General features: G+C 43.8%; 2 protein-coding genes across 5 annotated transcripts; both read right to left on the minus strand.

Annotated features, from left to right (window-relative positions):
- Positions 1–3150: 3150 nt before the first annotated feature.
- On the minus strand, positions 3151–6112 carry LOC123444487 (chorismate mutase 1, chloroplastic-like). Of its 2 annotated transcripts, none has more exons than XM_045121210.1 (6): positions 5676–6112; positions 4893–5112; positions 4727–4813; positions 4220–4363; positions 3867–3959; positions 3151–3738 (listed from the first exon to the last, which is right to left on the minus strand). In XM_045121210.1, exons 1-6 carry the CDS (start codon positions 5840–5842, stop codon positions 3505–3507), a joined length of 945 nt encoding a protein of 314 aa, XP_044977145.1. In that variant the 5' UTR covers positions 5843–6112; the 3' UTR covers positions 3151–3504. The 2 variants fall into 2 exon arrangements, with proteins under 2 accessions (XP_044977145.1, XP_044977144.1); XM_045121209.1 differs by having other exon boundaries at positions 5664–6063.
- A 7562-nt stretch (positions 6113–13674) lies between these two features.
- On the minus strand, positions 13675–18294 carry LOC123444488 (clp protease adapter protein ClpF, chloroplastic). 3 transcript variants are annotated; one of them, XM_045121211.1, is made up of 11 exons: positions 18100–18290; positions 17328–17743; positions 17054–17113; positions 16885–16976; positions 16606–16684; positions 16441–16534; positions 15867–15979; positions 15169–15214; positions 14444–14484; positions 14198–14356; positions 13675–14097 (listed from the first exon to the last, which is right to left on the minus strand). In XM_045121211.1, the coding sequence occupies exons 2-10, from the start codon at positions 17664–17666 to the stop codon at positions 14201–14203; spliced, it is 1020 nt and encodes a 339-aa protein (XP_044977146.1). In that variant the 5' UTR covers positions 17667–17743; positions 18100–18290; the 3' UTR covers positions 13675–14097; positions 14198–14200. The 3 variants fall into 3 exon arrangements, 2 of the variants coding, with proteins under 2 accessions (XP_044977146.1, XP_044977147.1); XM_045121212.1 differs by having other exon boundaries at positions 13675–14086; positions 17869–18290; XR_006631007.1 differs by lacking the exons at positions 13675–14097; positions 14198–14356 and adding an exon at positions 15472–15790 and having other exon boundaries at positions 14467–14484; positions 18100–18294.
- Between the last annotated feature and the right edge of the window lie 201 nt (positions 18295–18495).

Genomic DNA, 18495 nt, shown 5'->3' on the forward strand with positions numbered 1-18495 from the left:
GAAAGGCATCGGAGTATGACACATAAGCTCCACCCGCGGGGAAGTCCCACGGTAGCCTAGTATCGGTCAAGGCTTTGTGTGAAGCTAGATTCGCAGGAAACTTGCAGTTCAAGGCATAGTCCACTGTTCAGGTTGATTACTAGTGTAGCATAGAATTCTAGGTGGAAGTTCAACTTAACAGACTCCACTACAGTACCGATATATAAACAATGTTTTGGAACCAAAGGCAAATTTTGTGTGTTTGTGGGATCTGGTGGGGGATTGCTGGCATTTAATCTATATGAACCAGGCCAATAACCATTTTCAGAATTCCTAATAAATCCTAGAGGCTCACTTAGCCCAGTCGTGCAAGGCAAGAGGTGGAACTAAAGTTTATCCCACATTGTTAGTTTGGTAGGAGTTGGACCTCCTTATAAGGGAGGATGTTTCCCCACATGTATGAGCATGAGAACGAGAGATACATACACACGCGCTCCTCCTCCGTCGCCGCCTGCCTCGCCTCATCATTCCCCGCCGCGCCGCGGGTTGCGGAAATGAGTCAAGCCGATGACTAAATTTTTGCCATGCACGAGTGGTATACGAAAGGTCGCTCGGGAGCTGAAGAGTTTTGCGGAAGTGGAGATTAACTACGAACGTTGCACCCTTCGGCTGCTGCCTGTTCGTTTCGTCTCCCTATTTTGCTTCGCCTCCGGTCACTACCAGTTCACCTCCTTCTTATGTGCCTATAAAAAGAGGTCGCTCCTATCCAGAGAGGCACATGAGAACATCATCTTCGTCATGCCATCGAGTTCCAATCTGTGAGATGTTGCTAGGTTCTTCCCCTCCCGGCTTGTGGCGTGCACCGCAGGTCGGGACACTAGGCCTCCGAAACCCCGCTTCTTTGAGTCTTGTACGGGAGAAGGGTGATAAGGTTTTTGGGGAGCGCTCTGTGTGACTACTGGCTTCTTCATCACGGACACCACGGACGCCGACGATAACTTTCCGGACGACGACTTCTTCCCCGACGTCAACAACCTCTTCGACAACATGGCCGGTGAAGACGTCAACGACAATCCCACTGTTGCTGCGGCAATTCAGTACATGTTTGTGTTCGTCTTGTTTGAGTTCCTTGCGCAATTTCTTGTTCTAGTTTTTGTTTTGGATATGTTCCGTTCCTACTCACCACTTGAGATGCTACTTGTATACTGTGTGTATGACCGCATGACTTGTCTTATAATTGCTATGGTAGTCATGATTTATCTAATATTTTTGCTAGTAAAATCACATGGTAAATCGCTCATATTTCCAACACTTATCACTTCCATCTTTGGAAAGTGCTACGATGATTCCTTGTACTTGGGGATTATCAAGTGCCATGAGGATTTCAATGACATCTCCAGCTCGTTCCTACCCCAGAATCAAATGCCTTGTCATCGGAATCATTGCCTGCCATCTGAACGCTCCATGCTCGCTTGCGTCGGCGCGCTCCCTGTTCCTGGGAAATATAGCTCCCCATGACATAAGGGGAAATATGGCTCTCAAAGACAGATGGGTCAAGTTGAGAATCTTAGTTTACACATCTCTAAACTCTCTGGCTTCAATGTAAACTATCACAAGTCAGTCTTAGTGCCCATTAATGTTACCGCTGATTTTTTTGGATAGGTTGATCTTTGTGATTAGCTGCCAACAAGGTAACTTCCCATTTACTTATTTGGGCCTTCCCATGAACATTTATGAACCAAAGATAGAAGACTCCATGCCTATGTTGTAAACCATTGAAAGAAGGTCATTGGGCTGCTCCACACTCTTATCTTATGATGCAAGGTTGCTAATGATCAAGGGTGTCTTTTACTCTCTACATATCTTCTTCATGTGTTCTTTGTTGTTGCCTGGTGATGTGGTTAGTCAAATTAACAAATATCTCAGGCATTTTTTCTGGAGGAAGTTTGGGTTTGAGGGGGGGGTTTCTTCACTTATTGCATGGGATAAGGTTTGCAAACACAAAAATCAGGGAGGACTTGGCATTCTAAATGTAGTTGTTCACAACAGGGCCTTACTCATGAAGAACTTGCATGGATTTCTTAATAGAGTAGATCTCCCTTGGATTAATCTCATCTCGGAATCTTATTATAGCAATGGTCCTCCCACTGGCAAAATTGAGGGCTCCTTTTGGTGGAAAATGCACCTGCAACTGCTTCCGAGTTACAAAGCCCTCTCTAACTGCAACCTTGGCAGGGATACTCCATTATTATGTGGCGGGATAGATGGTTGGATGAGGCCCTCGCATCTAAATTCCCTAAGTTATATTCATTTGTCAAAGATGATTATGTATCCCTGGCTCATTTTCTTTCTGTGTCCATTGAAGCATTTGATCAATTTCAAGAATTACAATCCTTGGTACCTCAATTATCCCATAATTGGAAAGATACCTCGAAATTTCTTGGGGCTCCCTCCCACTTCTCCTCAATCAGGATTTGTAATTCTCTCATGGAAGGTCCACTTGGACAAATGCTAGCAAACTAAAGCACAAGATCCTCCACAACAGAGCTAACACTAGAGCTCTGCTAAACAGGAAAGGATTCATAGTAAATGACTACACATGCGCTGTTTGCAATCAAAATTCTGAAGAAACTATCATGCACCTCCTCTTGGATTGCGACTTTGCCTTGAGCTGTTGGGACAACATCATCCCTCACAGATTAAGAGGCACTTCAGTTTTTGAAGATTCTATGTTGTTGGTCAGAATCTTACCTAAGGAGATAGGTCTTGACATTCTCATTCTTGGATGTTGGCATCTATCGATGCAAAGGAACAACAAAATCTTCCGAAACATCAATCAATCAGTTAGTTCCTGGAGGGAACATTTCAAGGCAGATCTGATACTGCTGATTCAGAGAGTTAAAAGATAGACATGTTGTCTGTCTTCAGACTTGGATAGACACTTACATTTAGCCTTTTAGTATGTTGGATAGATTCTTTTAGTTTTTCTTGTTTCTCTTTTTTTTTCCTCTCACCCTCCATTCTTTATAACATAATTTTGTTATGTTGATTGAATATTACCGTAGAACAATTGTTCTATGGTTCAAGGCTTCAAAAAAAAAGACAGATGGGTCCCATGCGTAGACGAAGTATGCACAACGTGTTATGCCGAATTTGATTTTGCTCAACTCAAAAAGAAGAACATATTTTGCTGCCACCCTCTATAAATTTGACCGATCGTCCTTACAACCATTATACAGGCTGAGATTTTACACAATCTGCTAGAGTTGCTCTAACATTCCAAGCTTTGCAAACACCAACAGCAATCATATTGATCGCATGCCACCGCTCCACCGCATGATGGCTCTTCTTGCTCTCACGATACAAAAAACTATATAGATGAAACAATAAACGTGACAAATATGCTCTTCCAAGTTGAGTCCCAATATGAAAATATGCCTAAGGGGGTTTCCTGCCCCGTTTATATTCTCTGATGCAAGAAAATCGGACGAAGGAGCAGGCATTGCACTGCACATTTGTGAGCGCTCAGTCCAGCCTCCTTAGCAAGTATGCTACCTGGACGTCCTTGGTTAGCGGCATGATCCTGTTGCTGTACAGTCCAGCGACCAGGCTGGGCCTGATCTTGTACACAGGCATGCCCTTGGCTTCAGCTCCTATGTTCACCTCCTGTCCAAATATCTTAGCCTTGGTTTCCACCCGATGTTCGATGGCACGCTCGACCGTCTCGTAGGTGAGGAGCTGCATTAGTTGATCACCGTCCTGCAATTGCCGCCCGACAAATTAGTTGTTTCCACAATGGGATCAAATTGCCACGGCCCATTCGGAACAATGTAAGCGGAAGAGAAGTATGACAGCGTTACCCCTCATCGTAACATAAGAGCACATACCTGAGCTTTTATTGCAGGTGTGTAAGCTTCAGGGGACTCTTGAAACTTGGCCTCTGCCACAAACTTCCCATAGTGGATTCTTTTAGAGAGTGCCTGAATTATAGAACAGTTGTGGAAAAGAGAGATGAGCAAAATGTACTTTACAAAGAAATGCTTAGTTGCAGGAACCTCTAGTGGACCTCAGCTTAGTCATATGAAAATGACATATAATAAATTATAACAGTACAAAATCTTGCAAACAATGGTAATGACAAGGCTTATTTTCACTGAATGAAAGTTGTGGCATAGTAAAAATGATTTACAACAATTAGCTGTCCGACTCAAAGATCAGCAGTATTAATCTAGTGTAGTACCTGCAAGCAGGTCGTGTCACAAAGAGCACTGGATCCAGAATTTCCATCACTTCCTTCTTTCACCAACCTTGGAATAACTTCATCAAAGTACATTTTCCAAATCTCTTTGTTGATATTAATGGAATCAGCAATAGGATGCAGAACCTATAAAATAATAAAGACAACATAAGAATCCATCCAAAATTGCATCAATCCGAACAACACAGTAATCTACCAAAAATATCAGTCTTTCAATAGATGATAATATTTCACAACCAAAATCGATAGATGTTTCAGGCTCCAGATGAATTGTCAGAGCTTCTAGTGAAACTAAAATGAATGCTAGTTGCTAACAAGTAACAGTGGAAAACAGAAGAATGGTATTGTTCAATCGTTCATGCACTTCTGTCAAAACCCTGATATGTTAGTTCGTCATTGCAGGACCGTGTTTTCCCACATTTACAAAAAAGATCTAAAGGCCTACAAGGGAAGCATTTGACACCCAAGAAAACTTGAAATGTGCATTACCGTTGGATACTGGATAGGCGGCAACAGTGTCTCAGGCAGATCTTCTGGAAAGAATGGGTGCTCATCTGGGCTCTTGTATCTCCCAACCTAAATAAGAAATATCAGCATGTGCATTTTCCTGGCAATACCATGATCAATTATACTTCTAATTGCAAGCATGATCCACCTTTGCGTGTAGCTTTTCAGTTTCTCTAACCATGAATTCAACCAAAGAGCCCCCAAATCCATCCACATGGAAAGAACTGCTATCATACGTATCAGCATTGTAACAATACTGTGCTCTCTCCAAGAGACCGAATATGATGCTGTCTTCTAGTCTGATCAAAGAGGTTCTGATACTGTCCAAAGTCAGTATTTGACTTCGATCTATCCTCTGTTCCTCCACCCTAGAAGAATTGTACCATTAAGAAAAGTTATCAGTTCCTTGCAGTATAACAAAAGGCATTTTTTTTTGTAGAAGCATAACAGCTACAAGTCAAGTTATCAGAACCAGGTTAATCCATTCATAGTGCTATAATTCAATGCTCTGCTCAAGGTTGCACTTGCACAACCGTTTGTCGAAAGTTTCACCACAATAAGGTGAGCCTTAGTCATTACAAGCAAGCCTTAGTCAAAGTAAATCATTCACCGTTTCTTGGTCTTTCAGTATGAATTGAAGAGTTCAGGTCAAGTCATCAAATATTAATGAACTATTTTGGTGGAAGTAGAAAAGATGTTAAAATAATTCGTATGTTCAAACATATTTTTGAAAAGTCAACAAGACACACAAAATGAAACATAATCGTCAACTCAATCATAACTGAAATACTTGGTAACTGAGAACGGCGCAACCAATCCTGGAATGGATACACCAAATCACCGACACCCAGTACGGAAACATCCCCATCCGCAGACGAGGGAAATCCATGCAACGGAAACAGAGCTCGGCGAGCTTAACTGGAAGCCGTACAGCGGGGCGGAGTTGTTGGATGCAGCGGCCAGCGCCCGCGCTTGCCGCGACGGCCCCTTCCTCCGCGCCGATCCGAAGGCGACGCTGCTCCGGCCCTGCGCTCCCTGGCTCGTGCCGTGCCAGGCCGCGGGCGACGCGGCAGCCTTCGATGCCACCTTGAACTCCATGGCTGACCTCGCCCGGCCCGCCGCCGCGACCTGGAGAGTGGAATTGGGATCTCTGGATTCGGATTTCGGAACCAGGCGTGCCCGGCTGGAAGGAGAGGAGCAGGAGAGGTGGGTGCGTGTGAAAGAGAGGGGGAGGGGGAGGGGGAGAGGAGCGATGGTTGGGGGAGCGAAGTAGGTAGGACCGTGGGAGGGAGAGGCGGGAGGGGGGCGGGGGCGGAGGCTCGGCGTGGTAGGTCGGCCTGAGGGTTCGTTCGTTCCCTGGAAGGGGTCGTCCTTGGCAGAGGCGAGGTGGCGCGGGGTTGGTCGCCAATAAGCATTGTACGTGTCTGGTGGGAAAAGGTTCCCGTTTCTTGTCGGTGATAGGAAGTTTTACATGATTATTATCATTTTACTCCTTCATAGATTTTTTTACGGATACCATAGATTTTAATGTGAACTAATAAAATGAATGAATCCACACTCTAAGTTTATATACGTTTATATATAGTTCGTATTGAATGTCTGAAAAGACGTGAGTATATTGAGATTGTATGTTTACTTGTATTTTTTTACAGTAACTAAACTTTATTTCTCAAATGATTGTCATGCTTACCAGAGGATCTCCGTTATTACAAGGAAATTGTATATCCTACAGGAGAGCGTCCATAGCTCATGCTCGCCACGTTCTTCTCACGGGCCAATGAAGAACTATGGTGGGTCTAAACCTCCCTCACGCTACGGTGGGTATGGCGGATCCTCCGTAATGAGGGGGACTATGGCTCCAACTCCTTTAGGCAAAGTACTTAAGGGGTGAGCTGCTCCTCGCTTGCTTCTGTGCGGGCGGATCCCAATTCTGACGTGTTACCCAAAAGATAAAGGAGGAGATTCGCCTAGGAATCTCCTTTAATACAGGTAATGAGGATAGGACCCAGTTCTAGCTGGACCCATGATTTAGGAATCTCCTATCATATTCTCCACCTGCGTGGACCCATCCCTTCTAGTCTCTAACGCCTTCCTCCAAGGGCAATGGGTTATTAGGTTCAGGCGCTCATTCAGACCGATAGAAACAACCGAGTGGAATTGTCTGCTAGACGTCTTGCCACAGGTGCTCCCGGATCACCCGGATACGGTGGCTTGGCGTCTATCCTCTTCGCGATAATTTTTGGTTAGTTCGGCATATCAGGCCATCTACTGCTCCCCCATTATACCATGGCTCACGCCGTTATGGAAGGCCCCATGCCCCTAAAGATCAAAATCTTTGTGTGGTAGTTACTCCGTAACCGCATCCCTTCGGGGACGGAGGTGCGGAAGCGGGGAAATCAAATTTCTCTTGGTGAAAGTGTAGATCGAGGCCTTCTCCTCCAAACCCTACAACATCAACTATATTCGCTGGCTATGGAGAGAGATCAGGTGAAAATGAGCTATGGAGCAACAATGGAGGTTGGGGGAAAAGAGGTGAGTCAACTTGGGGAAGAAGACTCGCTTATATAAGGGTAGACAAGATCCAACCATTATGCCATTATGCCCATGCCTAAGTAGTAGTCCCGCCTGGGCGAGCGGTACTTTGCTAGTTGTTAGAGCATATTTCTCCATATGTGGTTTTGGAAATTGATGACAATCCCTATGGACTAATGGTTTCCTTAAGCTATATTCGAAGGATTTGTCCATAGGCACTTCTTGAAGTCCATCTGTTGGTTTCAAGGAGTTTATATGATGACCAAGGTGGTATTCAAAGTTTTATCCAAAGATTGGTCATAAAGACACAAGGTTGATCAAGACTAAGCAGAGAGTAAATCAAGATGATCAACACAGAAAGCGTACAAGATGTATCGAGAAGGATCAAGTGATCCCATGGTATGGTTTGCGTCAAGAGGGAGATCTCATTCAACCTATGAAGCATGATATCAAGTGGTGATCGTGTGACATCAAGTGGTGACCGTCATCAAGATTGCGGCGTGCAAGTTCAAGTGGAGCATCACGAAGATATCATGCTTGAAGCTTGCCGTCCATTGTGGTGGCAATGGATTTGTGAAGATGTGCCGAAGAATGGCTCACCCATAGTGAGTATGGGGGAGCAATCAACTAGTCTTCGTCAAACCAACGCAATCAAGAGAGGTGGTCCATCTTGAGGAAGTCAAGATCATCGTCATCTAGCTCAGGAGGACTAGGTGCAAGGTACAGGTTTGCCCTTGATAGGTTTCTCTATTATAGGATAGATTTTCGTACTATCAAGGGGTTCTCAAGTGAGTAGCTTGATTGTATTGTTCGTTGAGAGCTCAAATCATTTGCATCCTTGCATCATCTTTCTTGGTTCTTGTTTGATGTTTCTTTTTGTGGGTTTTAGAGCTTATGGTCATCTTTATGACAAGATCAAGTTCATCGAAAACGGAGTCCATAAGCATCTTCTATGATGTTTTTGATGTTGGAAGTTTTTGTCGGTTCTTCATTCATAGAGGTCTCACATCTCTATATCATTTACATTTTCACAACTGCATTTTCTTAAGATTTTGAGTCACTGTTTTGATAGCTCTTGTCGTCCCGAATCCAACAAGCTTGAGTTTGCTCGATTCGGAGCTCGTATGCGAAAGTTATGGCAGTTTCAGTATCCAGCGGTAGTACCACTCCTGGTGCCATCGGTAGTACCGCTCCTGGAGAGGTGGTAGTTTTTTAGTATCGCTCTCTGGCGATAGTACCACTCCCTCGGACCTTCTTCGCATCTACAGCCCTAGTGGTGGTGGTCACGGTAGTAATTTTCTACTACCGTGGTTGGTGAGCCTACCGTGCGGTAGTACCGCTCTTGGCAGCGGTAGTACCGCTCCTAGAAGCGATAGTACCGCTCCGCTCAAGCTGTGAGTGGGGGTAACGGTTGGATTCTTTTCCCCACCATATAAAGGGGGTCTTCTTCTCCATTGGATCTTATCTATCCGTTGAGATCATGTTCTTTCCCCATTGTTGACCTTCTTAGAGCTTGCTAACTCTCAATCCCTCCAATGATTCTTGCTAGTTCTTGAGGGAAAAGAGAGAGAAGATCTAGATCCACATCTCCACCAAATCACGTTCTCCTCTATGTGAGGTGAACCCCTTGGATCTTGATCTTGGAGTTCTTTGTGAGCCCCTTGTTCTTCCTCTCATATTTCTCCATAGCTTTTGTTGTTGTGGAGGGACTTGAGTGTGAGGGACTTGACCACTTCGTGTGTTCTTTCCATTCCATTAGTTGCATCGGTTTGAGTTCTCCATGGTGATACGTGGAAGTGAGAAGTTGATAAGCTTATTACCCTTGGGTACTTGGTACCCCTAGAGATTGTTCTTCGTGGATGCTTTGGCATCCTAGAAGCTTGGTGGTGCCTAGGAGCTCAATCATTATGGTGTAAAGCTCCGGGCAAGCGTCGGGGTCTCCAATTAAGTTTTGGAGATTGCCCTGAGCATTTGTGATCACCTCGAAGCCATATGCCATTGTGGTGAAGCTTCGTGGTGTTGTTTGGAGCCTCCAATTAAGTTGTGGAGATTGCCCCAACCTTGTTTGTACGGTCCAGTGACCACCGTCAAGGGTCCCTTAGTGGAATCACGGCATCTTGCATTGTGCGAGGGTGTGGGGAGATTACGGTGGCCTTAGTGGCATCTTGGGGAGCATTGTGCCTCCACACCGCTCCAAACGGAGATTAGCATCCGCAAGGGTGTGAACTTCGGGATACATCGTCGTCTCCGCATGCCTCGGTTATCTCTTACCCGAACCCTTTACTTATGCACTTTACTTTGTGATAGCCATATTGTTTCTTGTTATATATCTTGCTATGACTTAGTTGTTTATCTTGCTTAGCATAAGTTGTTGGTGCACATAGGTGAGCCTAGTTGTTTTAGCTTTTGTGCTTGACAAATTAAACTTTAGTTTTATTCCGTATTTGTTCAAGCCTAAACCATAATTATTTTAAAGTGCCTATTCATCCCCCCCTCTAGGCGACATCTTTGTGTTTTTTTTATGTTGGATAATATTTGGGAAGGTCAGCTTCCTTATCATGTTGGCATTTATTCTCCATTGCTCGGTCTTATCCACGTGTTTTCACTGTTGGATAGCTCTTGTCATCCTCTATCCAACAAGCTTGAGTTTGCTTAATTTAAAGCCCCTATGCAATAGTTATGACATTTTCGGGCTTGCATCCTGATGTTATATGTTTGGGTGTTTGTGTTGCACCCAAACGGTAGTACCGCCCTGGGCATCGGTAGTACCGCTCCAAATGGTACTTCCGCCTTCCATTGTCGCGAACATTTCCACAGGGTCTGCGCGGTATTTTTTGCATCAGCGACAATAGGATGCGGTAGTACCGTCTCACGCAGTAGTACCGCTCCGCCCCGAGCAGGAGTACCGCTTTTAGCGGTACTTACGCTTCCTACTGCCGTTGCTACTTCCGCTTCAAGCGGTAGTATCGCTCCGACGCACTACCACCCTTGTTTTATGTCTCGTTGGGCCGCTTTGACCGTGCTAAGTAGTACTACCACTCCCCCAAGCGATAGTATCGCTTGAGCACGACCAGTGGGCATAACAGTTAGATTGGGGGGGCTATTTAAGGGGGTCTTCTTTCCCAATGGTTCTCGTCCTTTAGGATCGTGTTGTTCCCCCGTCGTTGACCTTCTTTGAGCTTGCTAACTCTCAACCACTCCAATGGTTTTTGCTCTTTTTTTAGGGAAAAGAGATAGGAGAACTAGATCCACATTTCCACCAATCACTTTCTCCTCTATGTGAGGGGAACCCCTTGGATCTAGATCTTGGAGTTCTTTGTGTTCTCCTGGTTCTTCCTCTCATATTCCTCCATAGCCTTTGTTGTTGTGGTGGGATTTGGGAGTGAGGAACTTGACCACTTCGTGTGTTCTTGCCATTGTATTAGTTGCATCGGTTTGAGTTCTCTATGGTGATACGTGGAAGCGAAAACTTGAGAAGCTTATTACTATTGATTGTTTGAGCACCCTAGAGTTTGTGTCTCTCGGGTGCTTGGCGCCCAAGAGGGTTGGTGGTGCCACAGAGATCAATTATTATGGTGTAAAGCTCCGGGCATGCGTTGGGGTCTCCAATTAAGTTGTGGAGATTGCCCCGAGCAATTTGTACGGGTTCTGGTGACCCCCCACCCCTCAAGGGTCGCCAATTGTACGGGTTCGATGACCGCCCCCAAGGGTTGCCATTTGTACGGGTTCGGTGATCTCCCTCAAGGGTCGCTTAGTGGAATCATGAAATCTTGCATTGTATGATGACGTGAGGAGATTACTGTGGCCTTAGAGGCATCTTGGGGAGCACTGTGCCTCCACACTGCTCCAAATGGAGATTAGCATCCGCAAGGGTGTGAACTTAGGGATACATCTTTGTCTCTATGTGCCTCGATCATCTCTTACCTGAGCCCTTTACTTATGCACTTTACTTTGTGATAGCCATAGTGTTTCATGTTATATATCTTGCTATCAATTAGTTAATTTATCTTGCTTAGCATAAGTTGTTGGTGCACATAGATGAGCCTAATTGTTTTAGGTTTTGTGCTTGACAAATTAATCGCTAGTTTTATTCCGCATTTGTTTAAGCTTAAACCATAATTATTTTAAAGCGCCTATTCACCTCCCTCTAGGCGACATCCACGTCCTTTCAGTGGTACGATGCAGCTAACCCTGGCAGCCTCTGTCTCCGAAACAACTAAAACCGAGTCCTCGGTTCGAAACATCTCCCGCAACCCAGAAAAACAACATCTCTGGCTGAGGTGTAAAGTTTCGGAACACAACGAGATTTCTCTCCGTCTTCCATAATTTTCATCTAAGCATCACAACAAACTTGAGTCTTGAATGCCTATATCTCTCTTAGTAGTATGGCGGCCCTATGACTCAAACAAGAGAAAGAAGAACAACAAAACAAAATACTACATCTTGGCTTTTCCTTCAATCTTCCTGACTGTAGTCATTTATTCTCAAACACACCGAAAGACAATTGTTTCACTTCAACAATATTTTAAGGGTCTACTCTGTCACACAATCTTCTCGGTATAGTTTCTTCTCAAAACATCTCCGCCTCTTCCCTGCAATGCAAATACTTCTCAGTGAAGTTCTTCAAACTTCTAATTATAATGCAACATTCTTCTCGATACGTCACAAACTATTTCTTTGTGCACGCACACGCAAAAAATCGCCCCCTTAATGTTCTGACAACAATCTCCAAAACCCAAGGGGGCAAGACATTGCACCAACACATGATTGGTACCCTATATGTATATATTGTCATCAACATAGAAAATAATTAAGGGCACGATTGCACTTCACATGCTGCGACCATGACAAGCTCAGCCATCAAAAGACCATCAACAACAATATTGAGTTTTAACAAAATCTCCATGGTAGCTAACCGTGATCTGTCCTCAGTGATTGTTCTTTCTATACTATCAAGAATTCCCAGTTGTGATCAAACTTCCTTTACATAACGACATTTGAAAGAGCATGTTGCACATCTTCGACACCAACCAAGCAGCGTGATCATTGGGGTTATAATGGGATGTGCCTAGTATCTAAGACACCAAAGCACATGGTAGAACACTATGAAGCACACGTAAAAAAACACTATGAAGCACTTTCGGCACAGAATGTTTAACTTTGCCCGAAACGTTCGGTCGCCAAGCATGTATGTTTTGGCAAAACATGTATGTTTGGTTTTCACAAGCAAAAGTGCTATGATATCTACCGCACGAAAGTGAACTGTCCGAAGTCGCTAAGCATCAATGGTACACCATTAAAGAGCACGCCAACAAGTATTGCGACACGTGTAGTTGATGGCCGAGTGGCACGACAATCCAAGATCGCGTAAGTTTTGTTGTTTTTTGTTCTATGTGTTGGTCATTTCATTGATTTGCTCAATGATGTAATTTGTTGACCATCCATTCTCTTCCTTCGCTAGCCCACATGTGCATGCATGTTATACTACAAGGCAGAGAACAAGCATTTCATCCTTTATGCATTGTTGGATGAAGTTGAATGGGCAAATAAAATGTCTCGCCGTTATTGCCAATTCCGTTAAGACCGTCGTGCTCAATGAAGAAGAATGTGATGATCCAACCATTTCAACACAAGAAAGGGCTTGCTTTGGCCAAGAAGGTGATTAGGAACCGGGGGAGGAAGTGGGTGGAGGAGAAGGAGAAGCGAGATGGGGTGTTGGATAAGATGAGAAATTCAAGGTTATCAAGATGAAGAAGGAGGAGACATGTGTCAACCACCATGAGGTGAAAGAATCAAAGACGACGAAGAAGTTTAGCAAGTTCATGGAGATGCATGACAAGAAGCTCAAACTCCTAGTGAAAAATCTTGAGATTAAGATTGCTTCCAACAACTCCAAAATGTTGTTCGTGAATGTGTTGGATTAGGATTCTGATGTGACAAAGATTAACCTAGCCCGTCGTGTCGGCTTGTTGAAGCGCTTCGAGCAATTTAAGGGTGTCAAAAGGGTGAAGTCTTTGCCACGAATAGCCGGACAACCGGACTTTTGGGATCACTTGGATGTAAAAACGCATTGAACATATGATGTTTTTTGTTTGTGATTGCATATGTTTGCAACAATTAAACATATGCTTAAAGTGGTATTGATATATGCATGTCAAATGGAGGAGGCCGGACCAAAGGCGGACATTTAGTGACTGTTGGATGGCCGGCTTCCCCATCCATATCCACAGACATGTCTGGACGTGTCTGCCTATGGACATTTGATGTGTCCGTCTTGGTGATCTGCGTTGGGCTTACCCTAAGTTGGTTTGCTGAAGACCCCTTTGGTTCAACTTATAGCTTTTGGAACCAGAAGTTGGCAGCTCAAGCTGAACCAGACACAAGTCCAACATCTGTACTGTACGTGAAGCCCTGCTTATTCCATATACTCCAGAAAAATTGCAAGTATGATGCTATGTACATATGCCCATCAGAGGGGTCAGAGCTGCAGTAAAACTCGACCAAATATACAATGAATATCCATCAGGATCTTCTTCACATTCACTGACTTTAGAACCACTTGCACTCAAAAGGGCAGGAGGAAGTTGCGCATTTTATCAGTGCAATGCCTCCCCAATCTGCAAGGTCAGATACTGCATGTAGCTCCTCTCATTGCAGGTTTTTGTGTCTTCTTGCAATTCCACGATGACTCGGTCTTCATTACACTTGCCCACTCAGTGGTACTGTAGCTACGACAGATAGTACTTCGATCCTCTATCTTCTCCCATCCTCATTGGTGGTGGTGAATAAGGAATGTTCTTAGAAAAACTCCTGCTACCCGACTGAAAATCAGGTCAATTTGCTAGTCTATTTTCCTTGCAAAAAGAAGAGTTGATAGTCTATTCCAAATAGACAAACTCCACATTCTCAGTGCAACCTCACCGTTTAGCTATCTGTAGTGCCATCGTCGTCATTTTCATCTCCAGAAGCTTCATAACGTGGCTGGTCATACTTCTCACGGAGTTGCTTCACAGGAATGAAGTCCCGAGCCATGTCCTCACCATAAAATAGGAATTCGGTGTAGGGGTGCTCAAACCTTCCCTATAATATAATAATGGAAACATCAATAATTCACTTTGGTCAAATAAAAGGGGGAAACAACCGAGCAAACGAGGAACTCAAACTCACTTTCTCTGATTCGTCAGCTTCTAAAAGATTTTCTTCTGCGACTGAAATTACAAAGAGAAAAACATATCTCAAAATGTCAACGATAAACAAAAAAATATGAGCCAATTTGATTATGAAATAGTCTGCTATCTTGTTGCTTATTAAAGTTCCACATTTTAGACATTGTTGATTTGATTTCACCAGCTTTCTAGATATTAGACATTGTTGATTTGATTTCACCAGCTTTCTAGATATCGTGACATTGTCTCCACAATGGCGTACCAGAAGATGTAGGAGGGGGTTTCCGAAGAATCCAAATAACCTCTGGTTTTTTCGATCCACCTTCTACGAGCGAAGATTATTTATAGTATACAGACTGGAGAAGATGCTGCATTCTACATTTTTCCAGGGTAGGCACAAGCTAAAAGATAGCTGCTGATTTATTTTTCATTTTTTGTTGTTTTAAACACTGTTGCTGAACTGTATACTGGGTTCGGATATTAGAACTCAGAAGGGCCCCTTCATTGCCGACAAAAAGGTGGTAAGGAGACAGTGAAATACTGATTTATTTTGATGCGTACTTTGGTAAGTTTTATGAATATAGCATAGCAGAAACTAAAGTTAGAATAACCATGATTCAGCACATGGTATCTGAAGATGAAAGGGTATGCATTGTTTTCACTGAGAAAAAAGAACAATTTCAAAGCCTCACATATATATGTATTAGGAAAAGAAGAGAATAATACCATATGCAACAAGGAGTTCTGGATCAGCATATACATCAACCAGCACCTGGAAAAATAGCAATACCGCAGTGTCATAATGTGTACGAAAAGATTTGGAACCCGTTAAATAAGTTTCGGAATCCTGTAAATTAAATTGCGCACATACGAGCATGCAGAACCATGCTGAAGCTAAAGCAAAGTTCAACAAAGATGCCAACCCAGATTCCAGAGAGAAACAGTGTTTACACTAACAAACTTTCCTCGTGAAGGGCAACTAGTGACTAGTCAGGGTTACAAGAACAGGACAATTGTGAATATCATCACCTCAGGAAGTGAGCCTAGCTCCCAGGTAAGGGAGGATGTACAATCCCACCACCTGGTTTATGTCCTCATGGACGCAGATTTGGGTTCCTACTCATTAAAATGTCGGGGGAAACCCTGTTTTCCATCACCTCAAATCATAATTCAAAGCCATTATGTGCTATATTGCAAGGAGGAAAGTAAGAAGAAAGAACTATAGATATTGCTACAATGAGCTGGCTTAGATGGTAACTAAGTTATAACAAATGAAAGTTCCCATCACAGCCTTGCAAAGCATTCTCAGCGATTCCAGAACTTGTGTGCAAGGTGTATCTTGCAGATGCTACAAGAAAAAAGAACTGAGATTTGCTTGGAACTGTGGATACTGAGGAACAACTTAAACTGGAAGCAGCATTTACTTGATAAAAAGGTTGATTTGGTCCTTTAGATAACTTCTCCACATTTGCCGTCTCCATCCATGACTTAGATTCACAGCACACAGGATCCATGCCACATATCACAGCTCTATATCCTTCAGCAGGAGAAATCAAAAGACAAAATAAACTAGCGTCTCACATAGTTGAATGAATCGTGAGTGCTGAACTATAAAAAAAAATCTCAACTCTTTCAAAACATATACTACTACAGTATAATTACTCAAATATGGGGCACGCCTATGCTAGCAGCGAGAGATACCTATGATTACTTTCAATGGTTGAGTTCAGTCCTGGACTGTAGGAACGCAAACTTGAACAACTTAAATAATCGACAAACTATTGCTGACAAAAAATGACAGTGACCAACACTGATATGTTTATTTTCTATAGGTTATAAATATCCCTTCAAGTAAACTGATCAAGTCTTCATATATCACGTATATGTCTGTACCAGTTAGAATGTTGAACACTTAAGAAATAACAATTGATGGAATTATTAGCAGTCATTTAGCATGCTAGAGCTTCTAACAACAACATATGGTAGAAAATTACTCACCATGTACTTTGTGGCGTACTTTTTGCCCTAGTCGAAACTCATATTTCACACTTTGGTAAGCCAGGGCTTTAGCAGAGAGTGCCAGAGAATCACCCTACATGACATTTGAAGTCAAGCTATTTAACATAATCATCACATGACTGGTGCACCTTAGTTTTGGTATACCTCAAGCTTAGCGATTGTGTCACGCAGCTCAGCTGCCAAAGCATAGTTCTCGCTCTCAATGGCCTTCTGCAAATCTGCACTGCAACAAAAGGATAAAGCTAAGCTATCTGCCAGACGAACCAACTTTGGAGTGTTCCACAACAATCTTTTTCTTACCAGATTAGCCTATATGTTAAATAAGAAAATGAAGAGCCGGAACATATTCATTATATTGGGAAAATGTACATGTTAAGTATTTTAAATCTTCTCCTTATGAGTAACAAGGAAATATCAACATACCGCGCACGTAGGAGATTTAAAGATTTATCTTGAGCTTCATTCTTCGATGAACCTCTTTTAGCTTCACGCTGCCTATTTATCTCTGTTTCCATCTGCAAAATAAGAGTTTCTTTACAAAGAACTCATCCTACAAATTCACTTATCTCAGAAGTGAAGGTCATGAAGGTACCTCAGCGAGCTTTTCCCTTAATTGCTTTGCCGCATCAAATTGCTCTATATTCAATGCATACTGGAAAGAACCAAGCAGAGTTCGATAGTGAGATTGGATTTGCATTAGTAAATAGCAAACATTTGGATGTATCAGTTGTCAGTGGAAAAAACAGTGAAATGATGTTAGATTCAACTACTAAACTGTAATGTAGACAATTGTCCAGTAAAAATTATAGAAACATGAAAGATATTAGTAGTTGCGGTGAGGTGATGGGAAACAAGCCAACGCTCACCTGTATCCGAGTCTGTACATCCAGCTGAAAGTAGAAGATCAAGATGTCTTCGTTAGCAGACTCACTGCGCTCCAGCCTCGCCTTAGCATTACCATCACTGTTGCTATTACGAGCATCTCCCCCAAAGAACCATCTGGCATTGGTCCTTACTGTGGTGTTCATTTTTCTGCGGTCGGTCCTCACGTGCAGCTTTTCCGCACACCAGCGCCACGCGCATGCCCCATGGCTTACTGGATTTATTTTGTAACAGAACCTCAGATCATTCCTGGCAACACAAGCTGATCTGCAGCTTGTTCCATGGGGCGAGACGACCGAATCGCACACAGATATGCCTTGCATCTTATATGCAATGCAACAGGTCCGAAACCGTGCACGGGCCGTCGATCACCACGGCTGGAGCGGCACAATCACCACACCTGCAGTCGTAAGCAGCTGGTCAATGGGGCATACAGCTGCACCAGAGCACATCACACAGACAAACATGAGATGCTCTAATAAGATGAATTGACGTTACCGAATCGCTTGGAATCACAAAACGCACCTGAATTAACAAGAGCAGTGCTAGAAATCCTATGTAAAAAAGTGCGGGGCATGTCCCTCTAATCCCTAAAAATGCTGGTCAATCTGTTTCTAGTTGCAGAACTGGCGTTCAGGTACCAAGACGAGAGGAGGACGATGCTACAGGGTTCGCGGAAGACCGGTCCGGCGGGGAACGAGAAATTCAAGGCGGGGCGGGGAGGGGCGGGGCGGGGAGAGAGCAGAGCTCGGTTACCGGAGGCGGCGGCCTTGGGCTTGAGGGGAGAGGAGGAAGCACGGTGCGGCGCCGGTGAGACCGCTGGAGCGGGCGAGGTGAACGGGTTTGCGTTGGTGTTGCTCTCTGTTTCCGCTGCTATGCCACGGTGGTGGATGTGGGTGGATAGACGGCGCCCAGCCCCAGGTCCCCAACTGGCCTCGCCCTGGACCAGTCGTTCCTTCCTTCTTCTCTTTGGCCCCAGCGTTTGCTGCTTGCATTGCGATTTTTTCGTGGAATTCGAGTTATCGCAGGGGCGGTTGAATTTCTGCACTGCCTTCAATTTGATCATATCAAACTATCAAAAATAGGTTACACGATTTGCAGATGATTTTTTTCAACTCAATTTGATCATATCAAACTATCAAAAATAGGTTG

The sequence above is a fragment of the Hordeum vulgare genome, chromosome 3H (genome assembly GCF_904849725.1).
Source record: "Hordeum vulgare subsp. vulgare chromosome 3H, MorexV3_pseudomolecules_assembly, whole genome shotgun sequence".
NCBI lineage: Eukaryota > Viridiplantae > Streptophyta > Magnoliopsida > Poales > Poaceae > Hordeum > Hordeum vulgare.